General features: G+C 41.3%; 2 protein-coding genes across 3 annotated transcripts in view; both read left to right on the top strand.

Moving 5' to 3' along the window:
• The window catches only part of SEC22A (SEC22 homolog A, vesicle trafficking protein), a 1054631-nt gene that overhangs the window by 740368 nt on the left and 293467 nt on the right, over positions 1–20796 (top strand). The window lies entirely within an intron of this gene.
• The window catches only part of PDIA5 (protein disulfide isomerase family A member 5), a 213893-nt gene continuing 201329 nt past the window's right edge, over positions 8233–20796 (top strand). The window contains exon 1 of the mRNA XM_042445080.1: positions 8233–8362. Coding sequence (XP_042301014.1) covers positions 8303–8362 — 60 coding nt within the window. The 5' untranslated portion in view covers positions 8233–8302. The remainder of the gene's footprint in view (positions 8363–20796) is intronic.

The following is a 20796-nucleotide window of genomic DNA, read 5'->3' as shown; positions in this document are numbered from 1 at the left end:
ACAAACACATATAGACCTCAAAAGCAACAATAAAATAATGCCTCCATTCTTACCAGATATTATCTCAGTAGTGGCTGCAATCCTAAATACACTTATTTGGGAATGCTGGAATCCTGCCTTACCTGGACTTTGTGGGAAGATGTGGGACTTTAACAAGAACTACAGAGTATTTGATTATGTGGATCTGAGAGCAAATAGACCCTGTACTCTCTCTAGAAGCCCAAATGACTAAGCTGAGGCTATCATACTTTGGACATGAAATGACATGACTCATTACAGTAATTCCACCTTGGTGAGGTAGAAGACAGCAAGTGAAGAGAAAGATTGCATTATGGGTGGATAGACTCATTAAAAGAAGCCACAGCTCTGAATCTGCAAGATCTTAACAGGGTGTTTGGGAGGTCTCTCATTTAGAAGGTCTCCAGCAATACATAATAAGAAAGAAACCACTATAATCCCATGGCTTCTTGCCTTTAGGTCATTTCAAATGTATGTCAGCCCTAAGACAAACCTACCATGTGGGTTTCTTGGCATGATTTGATCAGAGGGGGTTTGTCTTTGCATTCCTCTCGAGCTAAGAGAGTTGGACTTGCTCAAGGTTACCCAGTGGATTTGCATGGCTGAGCAGGGATTTGAATCCTGTCTTCCAGAGTCCTAGTTCAGTGCTCAGACCACTACATCACACAGATCAAAGTGGGGCTAGGGATGAAGGACTGCTGTGAATGTGGAAAAACTACAAAAAACAAACAAACAAACAACCCCCCCCCCAAAAAAAACCCAACAACATCTCTCTCCAGATCCACCAGTGTGACTCTATGGTCAACATCTACCAGAAGTTGATCAGAGAATCATGCTGGAGGACCTACAAATGCCTAGAGAAGTAGTTTCTCTAAGAAGTTCTAGTTTCTCCAGCACAACTCTATGGTCAGCTTCTGGCAGAGTTACACTGGTGGACCTAGAAATTCCTAGAGACATCATATTAATCAAAACCACAAATAATCAAATCTGCAAAAGTCAAAACCACACACACACAAAAGTCAAAACCACAAATGTGGAGGGCCAACTGTAATTCACTGTCACACAGTTAGCCCTCCTTATCCACAGATTATTTATCCATGGATTCAAGCATCCACAGATTTAAAATACAGTCACCCATCTCAGATCCGCGTTCTTGAATATGCGCTGAGGGGCGGCCTCTGCTAATTGTAATGGCACGCACACCCAGGGCCACACTTCATTCAAGCCTATGAAGCCTGAATAAGCGTGAGCCTCCATTTTCGCGGGGTGTGTGTGTGTGTCCAGAACAGATCCCCCGCAAGAGCGGAGGGCCAACTGTACTTCAAAAATATACAAATGTCCATCGGCAAACCTTGATATTGGCCCGTTACAAACGGGCACCCTAGGATGGACTCAGTCCGTGCTAGGGTTAGAAAGGGGCGTCTCTTCCAGATGCCCCTAACCCTAGCATGGACTGAGTCCATAACAAATGGCGGCGGCCGTTCTACACAGCTGCCGCCATTTTGATGTAACGGACACTCTGCATCTGCACATCACACAGCGGAAGTGACGCCGCGAGTGCGCGATTAGTGCCTCGCGGTGTCTCTTCCGAGCTACAAGAAGGAGCGCGATTTTCGCGCTCCTTCTTTGCTGCGTCCGGGAAACATGCTGTTTGGCTGCTGCAGTTCCCAGATGCAGCAACCGGCGGCAGCAGCAGACCGCCGCAATCCAGCGGTCTGTAACGCACCTTTGCCTTTTTATATAAGGGGCACCAATTTACTATGCCATTATAACGAATGGAACTCGAGCATCCATGGATTTTGATATCCACGGGGGGGGGGGGGGGGGCCTGGAATCAAACCTTGGCAGACACCAAGGGCCCACTGTAGTCACTTTATCTGATAGCCACTCTCTAAACTCTGGTTATTCAATTGAAAATTCTCCTTCTTCACCCTCTGGACTTCAAGAGCAAAAGCTGCAGTGGGCCTTGTGTGAAGCACTTGTTGTTGGTTTATTGCCGGATTTCCTTGTGAAGAAGGGTCTACTGAGTAGGAGAGAGACTTGTATTCTAACAATCTGATCCTAGCTATGTTTATTCAGACGTCAGTCAGTCTTGTTGCATTTAGTTTCTCAGTAAGCATGAGACTACAAGTTTGGACTACAAGTTTTTCGGCCACAGTTCATGCTGGCTGCATGATTCTACATGTTGTAATCTTTTTAAAAAAGTAACCTTCATGAACTCTGTTAAAAGTAAACTAAGTTAAAATTGAGAGGATTTAATTACATATAAATCTGCTTAGTATCTTGCTGTTTGAACTATTTAAAACACTCTAGTGGATATTGGGTGTGACTCAACGATGTTAGTCATGCACAGTTACATAGAGACATATCCTTGACAACTGCTGCATTCCTGTACAACGTGGGCCCCCTCGAGACTCATAAAGCACTAGTATTATTTAAGCAAAATCTTATTCATGCTTCTTAAAACATAATTTGAATTAGTGATTTATATGCTCTTATTTCGTAGCACTGCAATTTGTGCTTAACCTTAACTTTTAGGTGGCCTAGCAATGAAAATACATAGATAATTGATGCATATTGAATATGACAATGACTAACAAATACTTAATAATCTTCTTGTTTGGTTCTATGCTTACATTTACTAATGTGAATTTGAATCTCTGCTCCAGACACATCTGTTGATTGATTTGATTTATACCCCCCCCCCAAATGGGACTCAAAGGGGTAACCGACACCTGCTTTCTATTAAGATTTTAACCATCCTGTTCAAGAGAAATGTAGGCTGCAATTTTATATGCTCAGAGTGACAGTATAAATGAGGGGGACCTATTCCTGAGTAGGTAAGTATGGCATCGCACTCTGTTGCTGTGTACCTTCAAGTCATTTCTGATGTATAGTGACCCTAAGATGAACATCTCAGAGGGTTTTCTTGGTAAGTTTCTCCAGAGTGGGATTGTTATTGTTATCTTCTGAGGCTGAGATTGTGTGACTTGCCCTAGGATACCCAGTGGGTTTCCATAGCCAAGCAAGGATTTGAACCTTGATCCCCAGAGTTGTAGTCCAATGCTTAAACCCCTACACCACACTAAAGATTCATAAGTCCCACCTGTAGTGAACAGAGTGTATTCTTGTCAATTAAATACTGGGTAAAGTAAATGTCAGAATCTCACTAGTGAAACAAGTGCCTTGGGTTTGTGGAAAACCTGTGGAAGTTGATATTTCTGTATTGTGTTCTTGCACAACTCCATGTAAGGTTCTGCAGAACTCTGAATTGCTGGGATTGAACTGGAGAGCTGCATGGTTACATGGACCACTGCTGGTGGGCTGAATCAACCAACTGACTGTCTGGCCTTAAACACAAGCCAGAATATTCATTGCTATATTTATAGGGAGCATCAGTGTATGCTCTATGGGTCTGAGGTGCAACATGGCTTGTCTGTTATTAATGATATAGTGTTCTCCCATAGCACACAGGCAATTAGTTATTGTGGAGCTCTGTATGTGTTTGAGAAAGGCACTTTTAAAAAGAAATCTGGATGGTCTTCCTTTGATGGGGTTCTCAGCAGTGGACTATGCTAACAGAATAGGTCACCGTCAGTTTAGTCAAGTGTACCTAACAGCAACAAGGTGAAATGAAATTACCAAGAAGCTGCTATTGGAATATTTTTGAAAATGTGAAGAACAGATCAGAATAGTTGATAGGAAAATTATAATAGATGACAAATCAAGATAAATCCTCATGGACAAGATTTAACAAACAAGCAGTTTGCAAGGCAATCCATTTACACAAACATGACGGAGAAAATTACCCCTCGTAATGTTAACCTTATAAATGTCTAAATACTCTGAAGCAGGGGTTCCCAGCCTGGAGTGTTCACACCCCCAGGAGGTGTGAGATGGAGTTTCAGTGGGTGTGACAAAGAGTGACATGTGCTCTTGAGTGACAAGTCACAAGTCATCACTCAATTTTTTATGAATAAGTTAGAATCTAATTACTCCACTGAGATTTGCATTTTATGCACTGAGTTAAAAGCTTAGCTTTAAAGTTCAATTTGTTCACCCACATTATTTTATGTGGTTCAGAAATTAAACATCAGATTTCTTCGTCTTCAAACGTGATACTACTTTTGGAGGGGTGCAAACATTAACCAAACATTTCCTAGGGGTGTAGAGCATAGAAAAGGTTGGGAACCACTATTCTAAAGTGGGGTATCACTAGGGGAGAGTGCGGGGAGTGTGAGCTGCACTAACTAACACCCTAAGCTTGGGTGATATTATAATTATATTATAATTTAAAGATACAATTTTAATTTTATTTATGTCATAACTATCTTTACATTCAGTGATATACAGGAATTATGATGTATAAGTAACATTAGTACAAAAACATTGCAAAGGATTCTGTATGGTGTAGTATGGGAGGAGGTCAATGGGGGGCTGACATTATTCACATTTTTTTAGTGAAGTTATCAAATAGTCTTACTCATGCATTCTGTGTTTGTTGTTCACACTATGGAACCACATCTATGTACATCTCTGCGGGTTCGATTGCTGATACATGTCAGCACTCAAATAAAGATGGAGTCAATGATAAGGATATATTTAAAGAATTTCAAGGCATGCAGATTTGTATATCTCATTTTTACTCAAGTTTATTTGCATCAGTTATTCAGACATCCAAGAATTCAAATCTTTTAGAAAAACTAAAAAATCTGACATTGATTACCCCAGATTAAATGGGGTTTTTTTTGGCAGTTCCCCCCAAAACTAAATTGGATGCATTCAAAATGCATGTGAACAACAAAGATTCAACCCAGATTCTACCTGGATTATTTTCACCATATGAATAACTCCCATGAGTTACTGCACCAGGTGATGTCAATCCAAGTGATGCCACAATTCTAAAGGCACCAAATCCCCTCTGAACCTGGAAGCTAAGCAAAGAATCAGCCCTGGTTAGAACTCTGTTGTATACCAGTTACTGTAGGCTATATTTCAGAAGAAGAAATTGCCAAAACCACCTCTGAGTATCCTAAGAAAACCCCATCAAAATTCATAAAGATGTGTTGGCACTGCAGAAATAATCCAGGTTGACACCACTTTAACTGCCATGGCTCATTGTTATGGAATTCTAGAAATTGTAGTTTTGTGAGACATTTAGCCTTCTCTTTTTGAGAACTCTAGTGTCACAACAAATTAGAATCCCCAGAATCCCATAGCATTCAGCCATGGCAGTTAAAGCGGTTATTAACCTGGATTATATCTGCAGTGCAGATATCTGACATTGATAGCTGAGGTCTTCATAAATCAACAGGTGATGTGGAAGCACATACCCACACACCTTAGAAATAGTACTGAAAAAAACTCTAAATAGCACTCTGCCGCTCCAACTGAGCACTAAAAAGACTACAACAAGTTGAGCCATCTGCAATTAATTAATCAGTTAACTAATTAATTCCTTAGCTGATCCCCTCTGCATGGAGCACAGAGGAGGACTCCCCTGGTCTAGTCTGCCTCCTGCCTTTTCCCCAAGGCCTGCTCCTCCCTAGCTGCCCCCAGTTTGTCATGACTCATGAGGGGGTGCAACCACCAGTTGACACTCTGCTCCTCAGACTCTCTCTGTGGCTCAAAAGATCTGGGCATTCCCTAGTCCATTAAAATGCTGAAAAGATGGTATGAGTGGGATGAGATACAGCTGGAGAGAAAGGAGAGGCCCCAGTTTTCAAAATAATAAAAATAAATAAATAATATTTTAAAAATTTATTTAAAAGCCTCACCTTTTACCACATTTTTATTCAACCACGTGAAACTATGCCTAAGTCAATGCACGTGGCTGTGCTAAGGTATTGTTATTTAAGGGCTAATTTTAATATTGTGCTGGCTGTTAATGTCAGACTATTGCCATGATATTGAGTGAGATGCAGTAACATTAGTAAAAACAAACAAAAACAAAAAAAACACGACTCAGGATCCTGTATGGTGTGGTATATTGGAGGAGGGATGGGAGGGGAGGCGGGTGATACCCTGAGTAACTGACTGGGTGACTCTAAACCCAGGAGGCCATGGCCACACTGTAGAGTTTCTGACCCCCACTGAGCCCTGTGTTACTCCCACTTATGCAATGCCTTGAGGTTGTGCCTGTGATATGTCATTTAAAGGCATCATTTAATTTTGCTAGTTGGTTTATCTCACAACTGTACCAAGGGATTCAGAAGAGCCTGGTGGAGTAGTGGTTAAATGCCTTGCTGCACCACTGAGTTCAGTCCCGCCAGGGGCTCAGGGTCAACTCAGCCTGGCTCCTTCCAAGGTCGCTAAAATGATACCAGCTTGTTGGGGCAAATAGCTACACATTGTAAACTGCTTGGGAGTGCTTAAGCACACTGATACGGTATAAAATGTATTGCTATTGCATGCTTATTGGACAACAGGAATTTTTTGCACAATGATAAGTGGACAAAATCTGCATAAGAATGTCAAACTGACCATCCCCAGGGACACAGTCTTTGACTTACAAGATGCCTTCTGGAACAGGAAAAAATATTCAAAGGAAGTTGAAGAGAAAAACAGCTGAACTGGAATACATTACAAATTCAACCACATCCACAAAGGTCGCTTACAGTATGTATTAAACAGGGTTTATATACACACACATAAGAAAGAATTATACTCAGGAAATTTTCCTGCGGAGGGAATAGACTCTTGAGGAATCAAATTTCTGTAGTTTTTTGTGAGGTTTTTGGGCTATGTGGCTGTGTTCTAGAAGAGTTCTTCCTGACATTTGCCAGCATCTGTGGCTGGCATCTTCAGAGAATGCTTGCCTGGAAAGGGTTGGGATGTTATATGTGTGAACCAACACTCCTTCCAGGCAAGCATTCTCTGAAATGCCAGCCACAGATGCTGGCAAAATGTCAGGAGAAACCTTCTAGTACAGGCCACATACCTGAAAAACCCATAAAACAATACCAGATTAACATGCAATCACCCCTCCTCTCAACTAACAGTATATATTCCCCCGCTCTCTTCCATGCCAGTATTCTCTGTCAATGTCTCAATGTCTGGTAGAATTTGCACTGGAGGACCAAGATCCTAGAGAGGTGTTCCCTCAGGAAAAACAAAAGTGTTTTTGTGTGTTTGCGGTTTTTCCACGTTCACGGGGATTGTGTGCCCCTAACCCCAGTGAATGTGGAGGGACGTGTGTACTTGCTACTGGCTACGGAGTGCAGAAATTAAATGAATAACATATAGCTTTGAAATTGCAACAGGTATATTGTGCATTTCAGTTGGCCATAAAGGTATCACTGATAGATTTTTGTTTGCATTGTTTATGGCCAACACAGCAACCCCTGAATGTTTTCTTGTATTGTGAGATACTGCATTTCGCTCCAGCAGGACCCATAAAGAGTTACCTATGGACTGGGAGTTCAAGCAAGGTAAAACATTTCTTCTTCTTAAATTTGGACTGAATTGCATGTTTTACCTCTACAACAAAAAAAATGTTCCTGATGCAAAAACATGGAGAGTTCTTGAAGAATCCATTGTTCTCTGCCAACAAAGAGGCCGTCACCTCATTGGAAGGAGACATATTGGATTGCAAAGAGGGGTCCCTGTTGGGATGCGAATGGACTTTGAAAATCTCCCTATTGCCACGTGGCAGAAGAGGAGGAGCCTGCTGGCACAAAATACAGTATATCCTCCCCAGTATACCTCTTTACTAATGACTGAAACAACATGCAGGCATCTAATATCTCCAATTGTTTTTTTCCTTTCCTGTTTGGTTTGTAACATCTTGCCTGATGAGAAGCCTGTGGAGCTCTGAAAGCTCGCACAAGTATATTGTGCATTTTGGTTGGTCAATAAAGGTATCACTGTGGATTTTAGTTTTGTTTGTTAAAAAGGCAACACACCCAGCTAGTCTGTTTAACATAATTAGTGTTACATTAGTTACAAAAGGGAGGAAAGAAAAATAAAGCCCTGCATGGAGTGGTATTGTGTTAACAAGAGTGTGTGTGTGGGGGGGTGGCCCCCCCAACCCTGTTTCTCTGGCCTCACCTGCCCCCAGGTAGCCTCCCACGGTGCCAGGGAGAGACTACAACTCCCAGCATGCACCTCACCCCTCTGTGCTCTGCTCCAGCATAGCAGGACATATTCTCTCTCTCTCTCCCCCCCCCATTCCCCCAAAGCTGAAGGACTGCGCATGCTTAGCCAGACGTGGCAGCAGCAGCAGCAGCAAAAGCATCTGGAGTTGGAGCCGAGGCGCGTTGCTTGCAGCAGGAGCAGAGGAAGGATGGCTGTGGGAGGAGGGAAGAGGAGGCGGCGGTGGGGGGTCCTGCCCCTGGCCCTCTTGGTGAGTGGGGCTCCTGGGGAAGGGGGAGAGAGAGAGAGAGGGAGGGAGCCAGGGTCCTTTCCCCCTGAGGCTGTGCCTGTCTGTGTTTTTCTTGGCGGGAGACTGAGGCAGCTGTCCTGGGGCATTTGCCCCCTTGGCACTGGGGGCACTGGGAGGGAGTGGTTTGGATCCAGGACCTGCTGGAGCCCATGCAAGCAGCCTGCCCCCCCCCCCAATAAACAGGGAAGAAAGGGCGGGAAAGAAGTTGCAGAGGAAGCTGGAGAAGTTAAAACTTTTTTGGCCCTGGGAAGGAGTGGGTGCCTCTCGCTTTCGCTCTCTGTCTGTGTGTGTCATGTCGAAGCTACAATGTTGGGTAGGAGCTACAGTGTATTTCAGGAGCTGCAACAAGGCGCCTTCCCAGGGAGGCTGGGCGGATTTGCAAAGGCTGGGCGCTGCAGCACCCATCAGCACCCAGGTGGAAGGACTTTCCCTCTTGCCTTGCGGGTGGTTGAGGCTGTGTGTGTGTGTGTGTGTCTTGGGGTTGGCTCTGGGTCCTTGGCTGCCTTGCTTTGGAACAACACTGTTGCTCCTGGGACGATTACACAACAGCCCTCTCTCCAGTTGACACTACTGTCAGGTTTCCTTCTCTTTAAGATGATGATGATGATGATGATGATAATAATAATAGTAATGATGCAAGTCATCCCCTCCCTCCTCTCTCTCTCTCTCTCTCTGGTCAGAAAGTAAACGCGTTTGTTCCCTTTCCTTGTCTCCTTCTTTCCTCTTTCCCTGTCTTCTTCTTTTCCCTCCTTCATCCCCTAAAATACATTTTCAAATTATGGCAATATATCAGGAAAAGAGGGGGGAGTGCATCACAGGGAAACAAGTTGTTGTTCTTCTGTAGGGTGATTGGGGAGAATCAGTCCTTCAGAGTGGAAATCTGCATGCCCATATGTGGAAATCAGGCTGCTTCCAGACTGCAGAAATAATCCATTTTCATGCTACTTTAACTGCCATGCCTCAAGGCTATGGAATTGTGGGAAGTATAGTTTGCCACAACAAACTACACTTCCCACAATTCCATAGCCTCAAGGCATGGCAGTTAAAATGATGTCAAGATGGATTATTTCTGTAGTTCTGGATGCATCATCAGTGTCTTTTTTGATATACCTTGAAACCATCCTGGTGTTATGATTCTGCAGCCTGAATCACAGTTTGATTATTAAAAGAATGATCTTTTGCATGGTCTGTTGACTGTAGTAAACCATGTAGTAATATCTATGTAGACAATAGTAAACCACGTAATACATGTCAGTACATGTAGATACAAGGAGACTTGCTCCTAGGTCAATAGACATAGCGTTGCAGCCTTAATATTGCTTATTTTGAGGCTTAGCGCTCCAAATCTGCTTTCTCTGCTCTCTGCATCTCACTTCTGAGTGGAAGGAGATCCTATGTTTGTACATTCCACTGGGATCAGTGGGATTTAATCCCAAATTAAATGCACAAGGGATGGTGTTCATATGGCGCAGCCCTAGATATGTTTGCTGAGAAGTCAGTCATGAGGAGTTAAATGGGACTTTCTCCCCTGGAAATATGTTGCAGACTGCAGCCTTAGATTTTGTTTTTTTAAAAAAAAAGCAAAAGAAATTAAACTGAGTATTATAGGAAGAAATGACTAGAGTGTGTATAGCCTATTCTGTCAAAGGTAAGGCAGATATATTTTTGAGACTTGGGATGGGAGAAGGATGGAAAGTTGACTGACATTTGAAGTACAGAGATTCTTTTGACCTTGCCTGAAGTCTTATCATTGTTTACTTTCCACTTCCCTTGATTCTCTTGTCTTTTTCCTACCACAAAATCAAAACAGGAATGCCTTGCGTGTATGTGTTTTCCATTTCCACTGCAGTTTTGTAGACTTCCTTTTTGTGATATGTCTGCTCCCATTCTTACCTGCTATTAGCTTTGTGAAGTATGTTTTAAATCTCCCAGCTTAAACCCACCCCCCAAAGTTCTGTTTTTAATGTTTGCAAGACCTTACTGGGCTTCTATGCATTAGTTTTCACTAAAAACGTGTCCTCAGTTTTTGTGCTTGGTGGAACTGGTTCACAATGTTATATAAAATAGCTGATTGGGTGGCATGAAAACCAGAACATAACCCTTCTCACATATCTTTGTATGATTAACTACACTTTACACAATAGAATTCATATTAAGGTGCTGGAAAAATCAAGGAAGCCTTGAAGTTTGGGACAATTAATAAAAAAGCTTTATGACAGCAATCCAGAAACATCAAGATATAGTATAATTTAAATGCAGGGAGTACCACAACCTGTTTAATCATGCTAGCTGTTGAAGTGGAGATTTTTTTTTCCTGTGGTGGGGGAAAAGCTTTTAAAACTCTCTCTTAATTGATTCTGTAAAGAGCTTAACATGAATAAGTCAGAAGGTTGTTTAACATGAATGCTTGCATGAATTCTGTTTAACTTACTGGGTGGAATTAGACTTCCTTCAGTCCCTTGACAAATAATCATAACCTGGATAACCTCTTAATTTTCTCACACCTGCTCAGTCAATCTTCTGAAACAGCATTACACGATAGCAGTGCATTAATTTCCCCACAGCAAACAAAATGTTATCATTTTGGTAGTGTTTCCATTTGCTCTGCTTTCATTTTCCTGCCCAGCCAACCTAGCAACTCTACCTGCTCATTGCACTACCTACAAGCAAAGGGCATGACTTGCCATCTCTTGAAAGAAAGAGATGTCTGATTGGCATTCATTGACTTTGTCCCTGTGGCACAGGCCTTATATCTGTTGACTTGGAAGGAAAAGCAAAAACCCAAGCAAAAAATCTTAACATATTCCAAATGTGTGCAGCCAGCTATTCAGAGCCAGCAAGTGGCATCCCTGAAGCTAAAAGGCGACCAGTGTCTGCATTAATTTTATAAGTGTCATAATACAACCTGATCTTCTGTGCCACTAGGTGGATGTCTCAGCCATGTTCTGTTTATCATACATAGCTATTTAGGTGGCAAACTTTACATTTAAATTGTACCACTGCAAGTGGAGGAGGATACATTGTGTGATAATCCTTTATTTGAAAAAAAAATCCCTATGCATAAAAAAGAAACATGTTAAAGGAAATTCTTAGGGGCAATTTAGCACCTTTCTCCAGACCTCTCTTTCTGGTACATATTGCCTTTTTAAAATAGAGGAAACATTTGGCCAGAAATGCGTAGTTGAGACATAGGCTTACTCCCTCATCTCCTCTTTGTGAGATGCGTGAACAGACTGCTTCCAGTGCTGTGTTAATTGGGCATCTTAAAACAATGTGTATGTGTATAAAAAAGAAAATTGGTATTTAGTGTTTATTTCCCATTATGCATGCACATTGTTTCCACCAGCTGTCAAAATTTGGCCCAGAATCTTTACTGAGAAAAGGATTCTGTTTATCAACCGTTCTTCATGATAGGTGCTTCTTCCACTCTAGAGAGAGCATGTTGGACTCATGCATTGTAATGAAGAGCTGGGGTTAATTTGTTCAGAAGTATAGAGTGTGTTCAGTTGTATCTGGACAATCCTGCAAGCGTTAGCAGCTCAAATGTGATTTCTGTTTCATTGGCTGAGTTTGCAAGTAACTATAAATCAGGTTAAGATGAATTAAATTCTGGCCTGGACTGTCTGAATCTGTCACCACAAACAAGCCATAGTTAGTTAGCTGGCTGCAAGCCATAATTAGAAGACAATGTTTGTAAATGGCATATGAACTCAGATTTATATAAACTATGGCTTATTATTATATCCAAAACCATACTGTTAGTACATCCCTGATTTGTTTCCTTGGTTGTTGCTCTTGCATGCCTTCAAGTTGTTTCTGACTTATGGTGACCTTGAGGCAAACCTATCACGGTGTTTTCTTGGTAAGCTTCTTCAGAGAGTGTTTGCCATTGCCATCCTCTGAGGTTTAGAGAGTGTGACTTACCCAAAATCATGCAATGGGTTTCAGTTGCTGAGCAGAAACAGAAACTGACAAAAAGAGTGAAGGAAAGAATAGTGCAGGAATGCAGAATACAAAATATAGTTTGCTTGGTCATTTTCAGGGCAGTTTGGGTAAAAATGTAACATACTGTGACTGATATGAGCCATGGGTTAGTGTGATGTATGCATACAGTACATAGTCCTTGTCTGTTTTGCCTCTTGGGCAAAAAGAGATGGCATAGACCTGGATTCCCCCAATTCAGTTTACTGCTAGTGCCTAACTCTTCATTCTTGCTGTGTGAGAGTGATTTTTCTAGATACAGTCTCCCAAGTACAGCTGACAAGGTGGTGCCATATATAGGTTATCAGACTTGTGCAGTTGCAGAGCTGATAAGACTTTGTTATGTTTTCTTGTGAAAAATACAACACCTACATTGATCTGTATCTTTTGTTACTCTCCTGGATTTTAAAATACTATATATTTTGTTAGCCTTTAGAATGTATAGTTTGCTTTGTTTCTCCAGCAACACTTATTCATGCTTGCTTAAATGGGCCAGTAGGATATGAGTTACCAATTTGTTGAATTCCGCTTTCACTGTATGGACTGTGGATTTGATACGGATGATTCTATCAATGTTTGGTAGACTTCCAGTCCCTTGCACTAAGTACTAGTTTAAAAAAAAAGCAATGTCACAATAAAGAGATGTGATATACAGAGCAGTGCTGTTTCTAGATGAAGGACATTCATTTTCTTCTAGGCATCTTAGATGTTTTGCAGTAATAACAACCGTACCGTCATTCATGTAATCCATGCAGTAATGGCTCCCCAACCAGTATTCATGTACTGTATATACATGTATAAGTCTAGAAATTTTAGTCAAAAAATTGACCCCAAAATTTATCCGCACATCAGTATAGGTACTGTGATAAGATTTTTTGTGAGACAAAAAAGAAGGCAAAAACTGGAGAACACCCAATAGAATCTATAGCAAAATAGGAAGACACATCTCCAATTGCTCAGTGGATGGCTGGTTTTATTTTGGAAAAAAGTTCAATACATTTTGGCCTGTATAGGCAGCTAAAATTCTTATCCCAAGAATATGCCTCTCTGCCAATATTTTGCATCTGGCTGGAGCATTGGATATTGGGATTCCACTGGGAAAGAGTAGATCTCACAAGCTGGCACTTTACCTACTCCTAGTTTAAAAGATCTGTTCTCAGGAGTGCAATTCCTGTTGCCTTTATCAGAATCTCTGTTTTTATTATTGCGACTACTAATTTGATTTAAACCCTGCCCTTTCTCATAAAAGCACAGTGTGGCTTTTATTTCAATCTTTCCCTTTGGAAATGAAGGTGAGCAGGTTAGCTTACAATTAAGTTACATGATGCCATTGTAAATTATCCATTTTATTCTCCATCTTTTGTTTAGTCCCATGTTTCTTTTGCTCTTTTTTCTGCTGTTTTTCTTCTGTTGATTCATCCAGTTTCTTTCAAAAAGCATATACCCTTTGGAATTACAGCATTTTTGAACTTGAAGGTCCATATTAGAGAGGCAGCATTCCGAAACAGGTTAAATCTTAATAATTCAGTACATATTTGACTGTCATCCTGTTCCTGAAAGAAGTATGGCAGTGAAAGTCTCATTGGGATGACTGAAAGGAATGAGATTTGCTGTAGCAAAGCAGATTGTAGGTCAAAGATCTAAAGGCATACATGTGTTCTTAAATTTACATTTACATTAATGGACCGTACATGGTGAATAATGCTAAGCATGTGCAAATCTTCACCCCGTCTGACCCTTTGCAAGATCCAAATGATAGAGCCCCAATTGAAGAATACATTTGGAAGGAGTCTTTCTGCCCCCTCAGCATCAAAAAATGCTGTGACCATGAAAAATAATGATCAATTATCCCCATGCATTCGGGGTAATGATCTGCTAATGGATAAGCACTGAGAGATTTGCAGTGGAATCCTATATATAGTATGTTTCATCAGATTTAGGATGTTAATCAGGGCACAGTGTTTTCTACATGTGTTGGGGAGCTTTACGTTTATTGTAGGGATGGGAACCTTGTGGCTCTCCAGATGCTATTGGGCTGCATCTCAAGCAGCCTTAACTAATACAGTCAGCCCTCTATATTCACATTTTTTTATCCACTGATTCAAGCATCCACAGTTAAAAATATTTTAAAAATATATAAATTCCCAAGAGCAAACCTTGATTTTGCCATTTTATACCAGGGACACCATCTTACTGTGCCGTTGTATTTAATGGGACCCAAGTATCCATGGATTTTGGTATTCATGGAGGGTCCTGGAACCAAAACCCAGCAGATACCAGGGGCCCACTGTATAGCCAATGGTGAGGAATGCTGGGAGTTGCAATCCAACAACATCTGGTGGGCCACATATTACCAGTTCTGCTTTATTGCTTTCTACTTTTGTTGGTATTGGATTTGTTGATCAGTTAAGGCTGTTTGCTGTCAGTTTGTATGTTGCTCATTAGAAGTGATATAGTTGCACTAAAAGGGCATCTTCATACTGTTTTCCTGATTTGAGATAACTGGAGTGACTAATTGAACATTGACTTAACAAGGATTTTCTTGAAGCAGAATATTTAACCCTCAAACCTGGGGTGATGAGAAGATGACTTTGAGGAGGCTTAACTCTCAGTGACTTTGGTTATTTGGTTTGTATATTATCAGCATTCCTTGGAGTCAGACCTTGAAGTTGTTTCAAGATGGACATGCTAAACTGGAGGCTGCCTTCTCTCATTTAAGCTCTTGGCTATTTGTCCAATCTAGCAAAGAAAACACAAACTGCTTTTTTTTTTTAATAGAAGAGGGCACAAAATTGCATCCTTCCAGTTCTTGACTTTCTTCTTCAAAAGTGGAATGTACTGAAGGAGCTTTCTTGTTTGGTTGGTTGTTTTTTTAAAAAATGTTTATTCAAATGTTTTTTTAACTCCCTTTGGAGGATGACAAAACATGATAGGCCCCGGTTGTGGCAGAGCAGATTTCGGTTAGAAATTCTTGGAAAATCTCTAAGTAGAAAATAAATTGAAGTGGTTCCTCGGGGAGTTGAACCTGGATGTCTAGAAACTGAATTTCTGTTAAGTACTGTTTGTGTTTAGGGACATCTTTTCAGAGCATAGAGGCTGGCCACATTGGAGCCTAGAGTACCTTTTGACTCTGTTTCAATCTCTCTCCTTTGTAGTTTGCTTGCATTCATTCCTCCAGCAGATCTCATATAATATTTATGTCCTAGCTGAAGTATGACTCTAGCTGTCATGCTTTCTGAGACCCTGAACTAGCATTGTAGCTATAAAAGAACTGAGATGCTTGCTTTAGTTCATATCTCTTGAGGTTCTACTGTGCTCTTACTAAATTGTTTTGACATAGTGCTTTCCCTCTAAGAGAGGGAAGGTTTATTTTTTTCCCCTCAGCCCTGTAGTCCATTCACCAAAGATAAACAGAAGCAAAGTGTGGGAACTCCACAGGGACACATAGATTGCACTCTGCTCTTGCCTCGCTGAAGGTATAAAAGTAGCTAAGCAGCAGAAACCAGAGGGAAAAAATGGCATGGTACAGTCTGATGGGAGTTAGAGTAGAAGATCATGTTCACTTTTTAAAAAATGCCACTTGGTTTACTCCAGGGTCCATAGTTCCCTTAACTTTGTAAATGGATTGATTTGAGTCACACAACCATTTTGAGGACACTGCCCAATGTAACAAAGCTAATATATTTTGAGGAAAGGGGGAATTTGCTCTGACTCAGATTTAAAAACAAACAAATAATTCAGTGATCCTGTGGTGAAGCGGTTTGAATGTTGGGCTGAGACTCTGGAGACCAGGGACCCAGCTTGGCCATGAAATCCAGTGGGTGACCTTGGGCAAGTCACATATTCTCAGCTTCAGGGAATGCAATGCCAAACCACCTCTGAACAAATTATGCCAAGAAAACCCCACAATAGGGTTGCCTTAGGGTCACCATAAGCTGGAAATAACTTGAAAGTACACACAAACAACAAGAGCCCTATTAATAAGTGCACATTTGCCTTTCAGTTTGCTTCATTGGAAGGAAATCAAAAACATCAAATTCTTTTTCATTTTTCCCTTCAGCCCTGTGGGGGAAAATTGTACACAACTAAAATGCATGTGTTTGTGAAATGTGCACAGTCTTCAGACAATGGTGAAAACTATATAAATATGGATACAGTACAGCCAAAACAGTATTTGTTGTTGTTGTTAACTTCCTTCAGGTCAACCTCGGCTTACGGCAACTCTGTGGATGAGACATCTCCAAGGGTCTCTGTCTTCTATTGCTCTGCTTAAGTTTTGCAGGCTCATGTCTATGACCTCCCTAATTGAATCTGGCCATCTGGTGTGCAGTCTTCCTGTCTTTCTTCTAACCTTAACCTTTCCCACCATTATTGTCTTTTCCAATTTCCAGTAAGTTGTGCCTTCTCACAATGCAACCAAAGTATGATAGTCTCAATTTAATCATCTTGGCTTCTGGGGTATTTCCGGATTGATCTGTTGAAGCATCAACTTGTTTGGCTTTTTGGCTGTCCATGGTATCCTCAGCTATATATCAGAATATGCCAACTATATTGCAATATTGTGGGAATTGGGAGGAGAGCTCACAACCTTAAAAGGAGCTTATATGAGATGGGATTGTTGGGCCCATCTGAGAAATTCCAGTTATTCTGTAAAACACATATCTCTAACCCATGATAGATCTTCATACCTTAATGTGAGTACCTTTGGGCAAACTGGATGTATACATGCTCTGACATGTATAGTTCATATACACATTGGGCCAGTGAGTTGTCTGCCTCCTATCACCAGTTTGAGAGGTCTTACATGGAACAGTCAGTATTCTTGACATCCTCAGAATTTCTCAGTAGTTCCATGATCCGTTATCTCAAAATGGTCAAGTGAAATCTCTCAGCATTCTGAAAATTCATATGGGAAGCAGGCCGGAGCACCATGAGGGCCAGGCTAGAAAGTCTGGAGAAGAGTGGTTCCTGCCAGCAGGAACCTTAGGCCTGTTACAGACTGCCAAAATAAAGCTAATTCGGGTCTCTTTGGAGGTATGCTATTTAAATGATGCATGGGTCCTAAGAGTCCGGAGGTTGCGCCAAATCCACACTCCATTCCTAAGCACTGGAGTACAGCTTTGGTGCATCTTCCGGATTCTTAGGATGCATGCATCATTTAAACAGCATACCTCCAAAGAGACCCGAAGCAGCTTTATTTTGGCAGTCTGTAACAGTCCTAAATTGTTTAAAATACTGCTATCAGCAAAGTAAAAACCTAAATATGCTCTCATGCAAGTGAATCTCATTGACCTGAAGCTTCATTCCAGCTGGAGTGTCAGTGCTGACATTAGTTGTAATTAACTATGTTACAACTGCTTCATATGGGACTTCTTTGAGGATATTTAATGAATACAAATTGATGCAAAGTAAAAATAAAATACAAACTATGATTAAGAAAATCTTAAAACCCACAACATCAAGAGATGAATATGATTTGCAGTAATTATCATCAACCTTTAGTAACCTTTTACAATGATGATCTGACTAAAAATGTGCTGTTGACTTAAATATTAATTGGTGTACCTGTTAAATATATTAAGAAATTTGTTTGTTTTTTCCAGCATTTGTTGACCATTAACTTGAGGGGGCGGGGAACAATTAATTATTTGTTGCTCTTATATTAATGTCCACTTTTTTCTCAGTCCAGGATTCAACCTTATAAAAGTTAAAACAGAAATGGCTAAAAAATACATCATACAAAATTTGAAAATATATTTAAATTATCAATAAAATTAAAAGCCATGAAGAGCATAACCATTAAAGAACAACAAATAATATGACAAGTTGTTTAAAATCTATAAAGTTTCTTGAAAATCTCTGCAGGGTTAATGTGGTGCAACCAAGAGATTATGATAAAATTCAGAGATTTGGTGCACTAAATGGAGGTGACATGTCTTGTTCTTTAAAGATCAGATTACGGTATATTATCTGAGTTTGACCACAAATAGAAAAACATATTTCATAGAAAGAAGATTGAGATGAGAAGATGAGAGTAGTGTTCACATATATAAAAGGCTGTCATACCAGTGTGTTATGTAAACCATTTTGTGTAGGTCACCAGATTTCCAGTTGCGGGTTTTTACCATTATAATCAGGAGATGAGGTAGCCTATCTTGCAAGACTCAGGTATGAGGTTAAGAAGTAAAGCAGAAAAAGAGAACTCCATTAATAGATCCTGCAAGATAAAAAACAACATCCCAGAAACAACTGTGTGGTTGCCATAGTTATTCCCAGTATTTTGAAAAGTTGTGTATACATGTTAAAGAGCTCCCACTGAGCAATCCTGTGCAAGGCTACTCTGACGTAAATCTAACTGACTTCAGTGGGATTTACTCCCAGATTAGACTGTGTAGGATTGTATCCTGCTCTTCTGAGATAAAGCACTGAGGCTGTAAAGTAGTAACTTGCTCAGAGTGGCTTATAGATCTCTCTCTCTCTCTCTCCACACACACACACTTAAAAAACCCACCACTTCTATTGTAATTTTTTTATAAGAAAGTTAATGTTTTCGAAATAATGAGAAACAAAATTTTACAATATTAAACATATTGTCTGACCAAACCAAAGTTTGAAACTAAAAGTTTCTGTGTTATGCTTATTGCTCTAACAGGTAGGCTATGGTGTCAGTGCTTTAAATTCTGCCATATTTGCTTTTTATGGATTTCGGTGATGTTAACAAGTCACTTTTGCTTACCTTATTTATTTATTTAGTACTCTACATTGGGCAAACAGGCCAGTACCTGAGCCAGAGGATAAATGGACATAAATCAGACATTAGGAATGGGAACACACAAAAACCAGTGGCAGAACATTTCAGTCTCCCTGGGCATTCCATCTCACACCTTGGAACAGCTGTCCTTGAACAAAGAACTACAAGGTAGATTGGAAAGAGAACCCTGAAATAATGAGACAAGACTGGGATGAAAACAGGGCCATTTATTAATTGATATATTTATTAACTTTTTAACAAAAATGCAGCCAATTCAAAGAATAACCAAGTGTGGGAGAAGCTGCAGCAGGTGTCTTTTCTAGATCACCTCTGCAGCTTAATTGGATGATAACAGCTGAGCCCTCAACGATAAACCAAAGCTGGGTTATTAATTGGCTGGCCCACATGAGGAAGTCTAAACTGAAAGTCCCTCTTCCAACCTGCGAAAATCAAGCCAGACCTAAGGGCAATTTCTTTCTGCCACCCCCAGGTCGCAAGGCCTAAAGAGGTGGTTCCAGAAATGTCCCTTCCATCTAAGGTGCTCGCCAAAATACAGTTCAATTATTTATGTACACCAAATTAGAATCAAAGTAGTTAAGTCAAATTGTTTCCTATTTAGACTCTGCCCAAGCCAATTTCCCATATGCCGACTGGACATGGTACTGGATAGGTGAAAAACATTAATAGCAATAGCAAGTATATTTCTATACCGCTTATAGGTACACTTAAGCACTCCCAGCAGTTTACAATGAAGTTTGTCACACGGGCCCTGAAACAGGCCCGTTGCACTTCAGAACAGGGGCACGCATGGAATGGGATGGGGCTAGGAACACATCTTACTGCACAAGGAAATGCTGCCACTGCTGCTGGGCGTTCCAATCGCGTCCTACATCCGTTCCAGTGGGCATGAATTCTGAGAACTGTTCCAAAGTGTTCTCAGAAATCGCGCCTTCTGGAATGGATGTAGGACGCAATTGGAACGCCTGGCGGCAGCGGCGACATTCTCTTGTCCACTAAGATGCATTCCTAGCCCCATCCCGTTCTGTGCGCGGCCATGTGTGCTCCCAATTTGGAATGCAATGGGCCCGTTTCAGGGCCCATGCAATAAACTTTAATGTTTAAGCCAATAAACCCCAACAAGCTGGGCACTCATTTTAGTGACCTACAGAAGGATGCAAGGCCGAGTGGATATTGAGCCCCTGGCTGGTACTGAACTCACAACCTTGGGGTTTGTGAGTGAGTGGCTGCAGTACAGGCATTTAACCACTGCTCCACCAGGGGAAAAATGTGAAAAAGAGCAAAAATTCCTATCTGGCCCCTAAATGACCAAGAAACTTCACACTACACCAGCGGCAGGTGATTTAATTAATTGGACTGAAGCCTTGGGGTGGCTAGCACCAACTTGCCACAGGCTCCGCTCCCAAAGCCTCACACCATGGCATAACTGCCATGGCATGATCTTAAACCAGGGGTCGGCAACCTACGGCCCGCGGGCCGGATCCGGCCCGCGGAGGCCTTTCTGCCGGCCCCCGCGCAGTCCTGCCACCGATTGCCGCCGTTTCCGCGCCGCTCTGGGCGCCATTTTATTTTTCAAAATGGCGGCTGAAGTCTTGCGCGACCTTTCCCAGGACGGGAAAGGTCGCGCGAGACTTCGCCACCATTT

This window comes from Sceloporus undulatus, chromosome 1, assembly GCF_019175285.1.
Source record: "Sceloporus undulatus isolate JIND9_A2432 ecotype Alabama chromosome 1, SceUnd_v1.1, whole genome shotgun sequence".
Lineage (NCBI taxonomy): Eukaryota > Metazoa > Chordata > Lepidosauria > Squamata > Phrynosomatidae > Sceloporus > Sceloporus undulatus.
The sequence above is the reverse complement of the archived record's forward strand: the minus strand, read 5'-3'. Positions and strand labels throughout refer to the sequence as shown.